The sequence below is a fragment of the Gopherus flavomarginatus genome, chromosome 5 (genome assembly GCF_025201925.1).
Source record: "Gopherus flavomarginatus isolate rGopFla2 chromosome 5, rGopFla2.mat.asm, whole genome shotgun sequence".
Lineage (NCBI taxonomy): Eukaryota > Metazoa > Chordata > Testudines > Testudinidae > Gopherus > Gopherus flavomarginatus.
Window position 1 is genome coordinate 3016948 of NC_066621.1, and position 12291 is coordinate 3029238.

Consider the following 12291-nt stretch of genomic DNA (forward strand, 5'->3'; position numbering starts at 1 on the left):
GTGTACAGCATTAGTAGGAGCATTGCCAGCAGATTGAGGAAAGTGATCATTCCCCTCTATTTGACATTGGTGAGGCCACACCTGGAGTAGTGCATCCAGTTTTGGTCCCCCCCACTTCAGAAAGGATGTGGACAAATTGGAGAGAGTCCAGTGGAGGGCAACGAAAATTATTAGGGGACTGGGGCACATGACTTACGAGGAAAGGCTGAGGGAACTGTGGTTATTTAGCGTGCAGAAGAGAAGAGTGAGGGGGGATTTGATAGCAGCTTTCAACTACCTGAAGGGGAGGTTCCAAAAAATGTGGAGCTCAGCTGTTCAAAATGGTAGCAGATGACAGAACAAGGAGCAATGGTCTCAAGTTGCAGTGGGGGAGGTCTAGCTAGGATATTAGGAAATGCTATTTCATTGGTAGGGTGGTGAAGCACTGGAATGGGTTCCCTAAGGAGAGAGTGGAGTCTCCTTCCTTAGAGGTTTTTAAGGCCCGGCTTGACAAAGCCCTGGCTGGGATGATTTAGTTGGGTTGGTCCTGCTTTGAGCAAGGGGTTGGACTAGATGACCTCCTGAGGTGTCTTCCAACCCTGATATTCAATGATTCTATGTTGGTGGCAGAAGCTCTCGCACCAATATAGCAACCACCACTCATGGAGGTACTTTTATTAGGCCAACAGGAGAGCTCTCACATCAGCACAGAGCGGCTACACGAGCGATCATACAGCGGCGCAGCTGCATTAGTACCTCTGTGCTGCTGTAAACTCTCTAGTGTAGACATGATCTTAGTCATTGAGAGCAAAGGGATGCCGATACAATAGCTGACCAGAACTGAACAGAGACAAGACGGAGGAGGCAATGTATTTTCTTGGACCAACTTCGGTTGGTAACAGAGACAAGTTTTTGAGCCGACACAGAGCTCTTCTTCAGGTCTGGGAAACTAACTCAGACTAGCACAGGTCAATACACGGTGGAATCGATTGTTTAGTATAGGTAGTTAACACATGTTTCAAGGGACCATTCAAGGTGCAAGTGGCCTGTTAACACCCCGCCAGTCACAGGGAGGAAAGGGGGTGGGAAGACCCACCTCAGCTCCTCAAGTTCTTGTGCTCCAATACCTCCATCAGTGAACTCCTGCTCTATATGTACTGCAGCTCCGTGGAAATCATCTCCGTCCTCGTTATCCTCATCTCCTACATTTTCATTGTCATCTCTGTCCTGAAGTCCTCGCTCAATGAATCTCTTGATTAACCTGGTAAAATGTCACCAGTGAGGAAGTGCAGAACAAGAAGGAGACTGGTTAAGCGAATGAGATATAATGTTCTATAGCAACAGACATGCGTACATAACAGATGTAAAGGATAATGGGACGTGCCATGTGTTTTGGATTTGGGTATTAAATTTGACCTGATGTGTATTTATTTAAAGATTTAGGGTCACAGGATCACAGATTCTTTTGGATTGGAAAGGAATAATTTAATCCATCTCTCCCTGATCCATAGGGGGCAGATGGTTTGCTGCACTCTGACTCAGCTGAGCTGGGTTCATGCTTCTGCTCTGACACAAACTGGACAAATCACTTAAATTGCCCCGTAGGACAGCACCTCCTTTATACTGATACCAGGTTAAAAAAAAAGTCTCTCTCCTCCCTCTGATGTGTTGTGCTCCGCAGAACTGAAGCAGTGAGTTAATTGCTGAGCAACGGAGGTGGGGGAATAACTTACTATTTAAGGAAGACAGTTTTGGAGAAAGGGAACGGCTCAAGGTTTTGAGGCTGAGACACGGTGTCTTTCCCCTTTGCATCACCAGTTCCAATCCAGGGAGGAGGTGATTTCAAAGCAGGACATACGTTAGAAAGCAGGATTTTCTAATCTCTCTCAAGGTCTGTAAACCCAGACAGATGATGGGTCTTGCAATGGGATACGATTGTTTTCAGCTCTAGGTTACAGATCTTCTTGGTAAATTCTCAGACTGGAGAGGGGTAACCAGTGGTGTTCCCCAACGGTCTGTCCTAGGACCAATCCAATTCAACTTATTCATAAATGATCTGGAGAAAGGGGTAAACAGTGAGGTGGCAAAGTTTGCAGATGATACTAAACTACTCAAGATAGTTAGGACCAAAGCAGACTGTGAAGAACTTCAAAAAGATCTCACAAAACTAAGTGATTGGGCAATAAAATGGCAAATGAAATTTAACGTGGATAAATGTAAAGTAATGCACATTGGAAAAAATAACCCCAACTATACATACAATATGATGGGCGCTAATTTAGCTACAACCAAATCAGGAAAAAGATTTTGGAGTCATTGTGGACAGTTCTCTGAAGACGTCCACGTAGTGTGCAGAGGCAGTCAAAAAAACAAACAGGATATTAGGAATCATTAAAAAAGGATAGAGACTAAGACAGAGAATATGTTCTTTCCCTTATATAAATCCATGGTACTCCCATGTCTTGAATAGAGTACAGATGTGGTCTCCTCAACTTGGGTGAAGGACATTTGGTTCTGGTGACTTGTTAAATGTATCAATTAGATCAAAAACCTCCTCTAGTGACACTCAAAAAGGATGTACTGGCATTAGAAAAGGTTCATATTAGGGGTTTGGAATGGGTCCCATATGAGAAGAGATTAAAGAGGCTAGGACTTTTCAGCTTGGAAAAGAGGAGACTAGGGAGGGATGTGATAGAGGTATATAAAATTATGAGTGGTTTGGAGAAAGTGAATAAGGAAAAGTTATTTACTTGTTCCCATAATATGAAAACTAGGGGCCACCAAATGAAATTAATGGGCAGCACCTTTAAAACAAATAAAAGGAAGTTTTTCTTCACACAGCGCACAGTCAACCTGTGGAACTCCTTGCCTGAAGAGGTTGTGAAGGCTAGGACTATAACATGGAGAACTGGATAAATTCATGAAGATTAAGTCAAGTAATGGCTATTAGCCAGGATGGGTAAGGAATGGTGTCCTTAGCCCTGTTTGTCAGAGGATGGAGATGGATGGCAGGAGAGAGATCACCTGATCATTACCTGTTAGGTTCATTCACTCCAGGGCACCTGGCATTGGCCACTGTCAGTAGACATGATACTGGGCTAGTTAGACCTTTGGTCTGACCAAGTACAGCCATTCTTGTGTTCTTATGAGTATTGTTCATTATTATATTGTTATTATTCTTAATTTGTTTGTATTCCAACAAGGTCTGCAGGGCCCAACTGAGATCAGTGGACAAAATCTGAGGAAGTCTCACAGGTCCAGAAAGTGAGAATGATTTTATAAACTGATGGCTAGGGACATTCACCTAGAGGATGAGATGTTCAACTTCACGTCTCAGCACATCAGGTGCCAGTTCCAAAGAGGTTTTTGTGACCCAACCCGTAACACAGAGTTTAGGAATAAAATTAGGAATAAAATTGCTAAACAATGTGTGTGTGGAGGGGAAGGATAGGACAAGAACCCATGGACTTCAATTGCAGCAAGGGCAGTTTAGGTTGAATATTAGGAAAAACATCTCAGCAATGAGGGTGGTGAAGTACTGGAATAACTTGTCCAGGGAGGCTGTGGAATCTCCACCACTGGAGATTTTTAAGAGCTGGTTAGACAAACATCTGTCCGGGATGGTTTAGATAATACTTAGTTGTGCTGTTAGTGCAGGGGATTGGAACAGATGACCTCTTGAGGTCCCTTCCAGTCCTATGAATCTATGATCTGACAAGGAACCCTCCCTGCACTAGGAGGAGGGGGAATGCCAGCCTGAGCACTGCGCTGGGCAAGGGACACACACCTGCCTACACTTGATATTAAGCTCCACTGTACCCCCCACCACATGCACACACAGAGTGCCCAATGCACACACACACACACACACACACACACACACAGTGCCCACTACACATAACACACACAGTGCCCACTGCACACCAAACACACACACACGCACAGAGTTTCCACTATACACACACACAGCCTGACACTGAGCTCAGTCAGAATGCAGAAAAATGCAAAATAATCTCTACAGGGAAGTCGGGACAGCTGGAATATTTCCAACTTGCCTGAACAAAAAGAAGGACTGAAGGGGATTCTGCTGCCCTGGCAGGGAGATAGGACTAGATTTCCCATTTGGTCTTTTCCACCGGCAGCTTCTCTGAGGCCTGGTTTATGCTTAAAAAAATAGATCAACAGATTTCTGTCATACTGGGGGTGAGGGGAATTTTTCACACCCTGTGCTACTGCCTCCTGGAGACATGGATTTACTGCATTGAAGGGAAAACTCTTCCATCAATATTGAAAGCATCTACACTGCGGCACTGCTACACACCATAGCTGAGGCAATGTAATGGCTTTAGTATAGACCAGGGGTAGGCAACCTATGGCACATGTGCCAAAGGCAGCACGGGAGCTGATTTTCAGTGACACTCACATGGCCCGGGTCCTAGCCACTAGTTTGCAGGGGCTCTACATTTTAATTTAATTTTAAATGAAGTTCTTAAACATTTTAAAAACCTTATTTACTTTAAATACAATAGTTTAGTTATATATTATAGACTTAAAGAAAGAGCTCTTCTAAAAACGTTAAAATGTATGACTGACAAGCGAAACCTTAAGTTAGAGTGAATAAATGAAGACTTGGCACACAGCTTCTGAAAGGTTGCCGACACCTGGTATAGACTTGATTCCCTGAATCGATGAGGGAGTTTTCCCCTTCCTGTTAAAGCTATTTCTCTCTCCTTTTCCAATCACTCTTCTCTATCCCTTGGTAAAGCTCTTTCCTTCTTTTGATAGGTAAATATGTTCAGAAAAGTTGAAATTTCTCCTCTCTGGATAATTCCTCCTTCCCCTCCCATGAACAGCTCACTGTCATTTCAATTAAAGGCTGAAGTGCTCAGAAACTGACTTGTTTGCCCATGACTTGGTGGTACCTCTTTGTTTTTCCTCCCTTCACTTACATTGAGTTGAAGACGGAAGCAGTATCTGCTCAGAACCATAAAATCAGAAGCGTAAAGTCAGAGTCGAATCTTTCCCTGTTCGCTCACCACAACAACGTTTCCCTCAATACCTCTGGAGCTGCATCCTGGGATGACTTTGAGACTTCATCCCTGGAGCATCTTTGCTCCCAGGACAACAGGTGTGCCCAGCACATGCAATTAATGTTGTTGCCATGTCTTTCCTTGTGGAAATGGAACACAGCGGGCCAGAGAATCAGCTTGTTTGGATCACTGTCTCTCCCGTGAGGTCTTTTGAATATGATACGAAACAGAGGTGACTATTCCACTTCATATGTTGGTCAGTTCTCCTAAAATATTTTAAAGTAATTTCCCAGGGTTGGGACACAAAAGTATCTAGAAATGGGTGAAATTCTTCTGGAGTAATAATTTATTGTAAAAAACAATGCCATTGGGGTTGACCTGAAACTATTCACAAATGTGTTACAAAGGCTCCTAATAGCCTTGTCTCAAAACAATGTTTGTGGGGGAGTTCGATTGAGGCATCGGTGGCAAAGCAGCCACCAGTAGGAGGTGGTGATGCTCCCTTTTTTTGTAATTTTTAGCTTAATAGTTGGCGTTTTCACTGGTGAGGTGTGAGATCCAGGTTCAATTCCCCCTTCTGTCCAGTGCTGGGCAAAGATGTGCACTTGGGTTTCCTGTATTTACAGAAAGCATCCCAGCCACTGAGTGATGTGCTATTCCAGTCTGGGTTGCTCTCAATCTCTCCTTTCCAAGTTGTCCTATGGTGGATGACTAATTATATAACCTTTGGAACAGAGACATGAAGTTGAGCATATTGGTGCCCTGAACCACTTGTCTGTAGAGACATTCTCTCTTTCTGGCCCACTGATTCTTCAAGTGTTTTATTCACAATGCAACAGCTTCAACAGGGGAGACTGAGGCCATATCTACACTAATGGCTAAATTGGGGCTACTGGGATAGATGAAATGGTGTCGATTGAGCAGGTCTGGAGAAGACATGCTCAATGGATGGGAGAGGTCTCACCTGTTGAAGTCTGTACTCCAGCTCCCTCAGACACTATGTTCCATCATGGATGTTTCTCAGGGCTGGGCTACACTAACGCTGTCGGATGATGTATGATACACTCCTTCAGTTACATAACTCTCCCGGTGACATAGCACGGTGTGGCACCGCTGTAAATCAGACTAACTTAGTCAACTTGAAGTAACATACCTGAGATCAATTTACAGCTGTAGAGTAGACCAGTCCTGAGAATGATGCAGGACAGAACAGAGCCCAGTCGTCAGGGTACTTTCTGGAAATGTGGGAGACCCACATTCAAATTGCTTCTCCCCAGCAGACAGAGGGGGAATTGACCTGTATCTCCCACATCCCGTGGGAATGATCTAATCACTGAGTTAAAGTCTACAAGGAAAGCAGCACCATTATTGCCTCTTCCATTCCTTCCATTTTGTCAGTGTGGCCCCACATTGTCTTTGCTTTTACATCAAAAAGTATCCAGGAAAGAAAGGAAATGTTCCATTTCTGGTCATGCTAAATATTTCCTTCAACCCTACAGGACATTTTTGTCAATGTTTTATATTTGCCAAACATTTAGGGAATTTTCAGATTTGGTTCAGATTGAACTGAATTTGTTTTTCAATTTTTTGTAAGCACCCATGAACTCAAAAATCAGCTATTGGCCCAGCTCTATCTATTTCTCACTCACAGTAACCAGAGCTGTACAATTCCCAGAAGCCCTGTTCTTCAGAGTCCGTAGTACTTTCCCACAGAACGAAGAGTAAGAACTCACAGCTAACCTGCTTCTATGGTATAAACATCTAGTGTCTGATATGACTTTTTCTTTCCGGTTCATTTATATGATAGAGAAAACTCAAGCTTTCCATATTATTTTGTATTCAGTTCAGTGCAGATTCTCACAGAGGATGCACAGACACCATGCTCTCTTTTGGAAACATTACCCTTGTTCTTACTTTATTTGTTGCTCCCTTAACTTAAAAGAAAGTTGGAAATCACCTTTCTACTCCACACACATGGATAAAAACAGGTGACAATCTCTACAACAACCCCATAGGGGACATAAAGGGCTGCAGAGTACCAGGAGGGTGTGCAAAACGCCTTTTGGTTCAGCCATAGAAATCACACACTTCATACTTGCAACTGCACAACAAAACCAAACCCAGTACCAAGCAGAGGGAGCTATATTAGATGCCCTCCACTTCATTCCCAATACAAATAAGTCTGTGCTTTCGAAGCACATTACCTATATTCACACATGTGAAACAGGCGCCTCCTGGAATTTTGCTGAGGTAATCACCTAATAAAGCCTTGATTTTAGGTGGCGCCTGCAGGCCTTGTTGGGATACAAACAGATTAATAATAATAACAAAACAGTAATGAACAATACCCCAAAAGGCTCTGTGAAATTACATTGCAATGGGCTGGGAATTGAATTCACCTGTTTCCACTCCCCATCACTAAACCAGTACAGAGTTAAACAGATTCAGGAATTGGTTAAGAGTTTATTCATTGATCTCCTCAGGGCGTCCTTAACCTCCCTGTTCCTCAGGCTGTAGATGAGTGGGTTCAACATGGGGATCACTAACATATAAAACACTGAGGCTACTTTGTCTGTGTCCATGGAATAGCTGGAGGTGGGACGTAAATAGATGAAGAATTGGGTGCAGTAAAACAGGACCGCCACCATCAAGTGGAAAGAGCAGGTGGAGAAGGCTTTGCGCTGGCCCTCCGTGGAGAGGATCCGTAGGATGGTGGAGATGATATAGACATAGGAGAGGAGGACAGTCACAAAACTGCCCACTGTAAAAAGGTAGGTGAAAACAAGCATCAGAATCTCATTGATGCGGGTGTCAGAACAGGAGAGCGCCAACAGTGGGGGGATATCACAGAAGAAATGATTGATGATGTTGGAGCTGCAGAATGACAGACGAAATATAAAACTCATGTATATCACTGAATCCACCGTCCCCACAGCAAACACCCCAGCCACCAGCTGTTTACAAAGCTGCCTGGACATGGTGACCGTATAGAGCAGAGGGTTACAGATGGCCACATAACGGTCATACGCCATCACAGCCAGCAAGAGGCTCTCTACATCTCCAAAAACAATTGAGAGATACATTTGCACAGTGCAGGCAGTGTAAGAAATGCTTTTCCTCTCGGCTAAGATATTCAGCAGCAACTTAGGGGAAATTATCGAGGATAAGCAGAGGTCACAGAAAGACAAAATACTGAGGAAAAAGTACATGGGGGTCTGAAGCTGTGGATCACTCATGATTAACAAGATAATCCCCCCATTCCCCACCAGGGTGATACCATAAATCAGTAGGAACACCACAAAGAGGGGAACCTGCAGCTCCGGATGATCTGTCAGTCCTGAGAGAATGAACTCAGTCGCCTCCGAGTGATTTCCCTTTTCCATCTCCTCTGAACACAGATCAGGCAGCTACAGAGATGTGGGCAGGTGGATGGTGTGGAAAACCTGTCCCTTCTCTGTAATGAAGTGAGAGAAAATAAACAGAGATCAATTTCTTAATGCATAGCAGTACCCACTCAGAGAAGGGCTTAGTTCACAGAGCCAGATGTTCACAGCTGGTCATTCCAGTTGTTCAGTAAGATGCACACACTGTGCAAGTACAATATCACACAGATTAATCATGCCCCCCACCCAAACACTCCTGTTCACTAATCCAAACAGCAAACAGTGTCTTGTGACTGTGCTGTGAGAGAATCAGTCTGAAGAGACTATTCCTTAGCTAAAGAAAGGGTGAGAGTAAAGGAGTGTCAATCTTTCTGCCCTCCTTGAGCAAAGGGAGCTCTGTGGCTTGGCATGTCAGGTTGGGGTAAAGTTGCTTACTGTGCTAATTAAGCTTTTTGGCATTTACTTTAGCCAGTATGAAAACCCAGAGACACATTGGAAAGCACTGGCTTCCGTGACTATGTAATTGCCTATTTTTTCCATCCAAGAAGGTCTCTCCTTTAGCTAAGGGGTAGGAGTTGGGGCTGAGGCTTTAAATGCTGGAGGTCTTGAATTCAACACTTGCTGATCCTCATAGTGTCCAAGTGTTTGTGAGACTGTAATTCAGGACAATAGCACGCACCTGCTGCAAAGAGAGAGAGAGAGAGAGATGTGGTGGCATTTCTCCAGTAACAGAAACTGCCAGTTTGGAGCATTGGGGAAGTTTTATACTGAGATGTGTGATCTGTGGGACATGATTCCTGAAGCAACTGGGAATATCTGAGCTCAGAGAGCCATAACACCTAATTAAGGCATTCAGTGAGCCAAAGCCACCCTCGGTGTAATTGGTTCCCTGGGGATTAATTTGACCTACTCTTCTTTACTGTGTTCTGAAAAGAGGCAATTTCTACCAGAGTTACAGAGTATGAGGTTAGGGGTATATTTCATCCTGCTGTTTTCAGTGCAAGTTGGGTAGAACGGATCCACAAAGGGTTTTGGGCTTTTTTTGTTGTGGAGACTGAATTCTTTTTCTAAGAACTTAATATTTTGACTTGGAAATACCACCAGGGTGCCTCAGATACCACACACCATCAATCTCTTCCATGGGCCAGGTTCCCCACCTGGATTATATCCCCTCATGATGCATGATGGTCTCTCCTCTTGCTGAACTGCTCTGGAACTTCACCAGAGTCCCACAGCCATGGTTTGGGGAGGAGGAGAGTTTGGTATTTTGGTGGAAAGCTGATAATTTCCAGGGGAACAATAATCTGAAGAAAAAAAAGTTGATTTAAAACACAATTTCCCATTAAAAAAACTTCAGAAGAAAAACATTCAACCAGCCTTAGCAACAAATTTGGATTCAAAGGAACAGAAAGTTAGAAACAGGTGAAACATACTAATTGTTTGCAGCTGTAGCTGTTATCTTCCGAGTCATTCCTGGTTTCAGAGTCACCTCATTGTCCTGGGACCAAGAGGTGGAATGTAAAACCTATAAGACATGTAAGAGTACTCCAGATTATCTAGCTATTTATATCATGCCAATCATCATGGCATCCTTTTTCCTCCTGAGCTTCTCTGGTCATCATGTTGTCTCCATAAATCAAAATGAGTGAACCAATCTTTCCTACTTTTCAAGGGAAGGTCATAGGATACCACAGTGATCAAAAATATGGTTCTCTAAATAAATGTTAAAAATAAAATATCAGCATAATCTATGTAAATAATGGACAATGTAACCTGTATTGTCCAGAAGAGGACGGGGCAGCACAGGACGTACATTTCTGGAGGGAAATCGAAGACTGGGGAGTGTGTTGAGGTCCTCTTGCAGTATAACTAAGGGTGATGAAAACCTGAGTGTAACCTAACTATTCCTGGCCAGGCTGCAGTTACACACACATGCTCAGGGTGTGATTTGCCTGCTAGATGGTTGTTTGTGAGTGGCCCAGGTGGAAGCCACTTCAGCAAGGCATTGCAAGGTTGCAGGCAGGGGTGACACAGCTGCTGATTAGTCTGGGTTGGACTCCGGTATGTCACAGCCACCAGCCTAGAAACTATCCCAGTAACACCAAAGGTGTGGTGTTGACTGACAGTAGTGTTCGATTGACATGAAAGGGTGAGATCACCACAGGATGGCTGGTAGCTGTAAGCCTACGGTCAGACCAGGGTCACCTTCCTTTTTGGGGGACACAGGAGTGTCTGACCCAGAGGGGAGCCCAGAGAGGGGAGCCCAGACGGAAGGTGAGGTGGGGAGCGGAGAGTCCACCCACCTTTTGGAGGGAGAATCTGTCCCAGGAGGAGGGTGAAAAATCTACATTTAAAATACCAGACCCTTCTCCTGTGAATCAGGTTAGAAGGGAAAACTGGGGGTCAGATCTCCTGGAGTGGGGAGCCCATCCAGCTGACCTGTTGGGAACAGAAAGTAGGGTGTCCAAAGGGATCGTACCAATCCAAAGCACTCCATTGAAATATGTTGTTCTTGCTACACTTTTAAGAGATAAAACTGTCTCTTCAAGGCAGGAGGGGAAAAAGTCTCTGGGTGAAGTTTCACAAGGGAGTGAGGTCCAGCCTAAAGAAATTCCTGAGGGAGGGGTCAAGGGCAGGCATGGTTGCAGTGCACCCTGTCCTTGCCAAAGCCCCAAACACATGCCTGAATCAAAAGCCTTCTCCAAAGTGGGAGAAGAATCTGCAGCAGAGCGCCTACCAGGGGGCACAAAGAAATAGGAAAAAGGAGTAGATACTAAACAAGCTAAATTGTGTGAACAAAGCCTTTCCACCGTAGATTTGCTGTCAACCTTGTGTCTTTTGCTAATCCCTCTGTGGGTTAGAACAAAGGCGTTAATACTGGTGGTAAACCCTTTAAAGACGGGGAGCATACTTGATTTGTGGAAAAAACTGTTATACATGCGGGGATGGTGACAAAAACAGTCCCACAAGCATGTTACCTTCCAGCCCTACACCTCTAAACAGACTGGAAGCTTGGCACAGCAGCAAAACCATAAGAGGCCAATGCTGCTGTGCAGGTAGGGAAACTGAGGCACACTGCCTCATGGCATTGGTGGCTAAATGCCAAGAAACCTATACTTTAACAGATATTGCTGTCTGCATTCTGTTAGCAATACTACACTCCAACCTGTTTTCAGGCATGTGGGGATTAGGAACCCCAAAACTTGCTAGAACGCTTATGAATGACATCTTATGGTTTAAAGGTACTGAAAGAAGGTGTGATGAGAGACAAACAGATTTTACATATGCTGCCTCCGCCGTGCAGAGTGTCCAAGTCTCTGGGAGTAAATTCAGAAGGAGGATGTGAGGGTGCACCCCCATAAGGCTTTATGGAATTATGCTTATGAATGTATATATGAGATAACTGGAATATGTTTTTGCTACATAGGCCATGTAACAAATCTCTGCAAATGTTATGAGCTACTGAATCTATTCCTCCTACTTGTATGCAGGTGTCATTTGGGTAGTTGGAGTAATGAATATTGGCTGTATACTTGCTTGATTTTAAGTAGCCTAGTAGAGCATTTAGTCAGCTTCTGGAGAAAGAAATGTGCAAGTTCAGTGGCCAGTCAAGAAGCACTTTACAGACAGTAGAGCTTGGGGATGCCAATCCACATCTGAGCTTCCCCAGGAATGTGGCTTGGCTGGTAACGAACTCAATCATGCATGGACATGTGACTTGCCCATGGGACTCCAAAACTCCATTTTGTAACACAGGGAGTGGAAGGGGTTTCCACCCAGAGGAGAAAGTCTATAAAAATCCCTGGGAGACCCCTCCATTTTGTCTTCAGCTGCTTCAAGAGAGAGCCTCTCCATCCCCAAGGAGATACCTGAAAGAAACGGGAACAGAGGACAGTAAC

General features: G+C 44.2%; 1 protein-coding gene across 2 annotated transcripts; it reads right to left on the reverse strand.

Moving 5' to 3' along the window:
• Positions 1–7453: 7453 nt before the first annotated feature.
• Positions 7454–11824, reverse strand: LOC127052844 (olfactory receptor-like protein OLF1). 2 transcript variants are annotated; one of them, XM_050956963.1, is made up of 2 exons: positions 11816–11824; positions 7454–8392 (listed from the first exon to the last, which is right to left on the reverse strand). In XM_050956963.1, exons 1-2 carry the CDS (start codon positions 11822–11824, stop codon positions 7454–7456), a joined length of 948 nt encoding a protein of 315 aa, XP_050812920.1. The 2 variants fall into 2 exon arrangements, with proteins under 2 accessions (XP_050812920.1, XP_050812921.1); XM_050956964.1 differs by lacking the exon at positions 11816–11824 and having other exon boundaries at positions 7454–8416.
• Between the last annotated feature and the right edge of the window lie 467 nt (positions 11825–12291).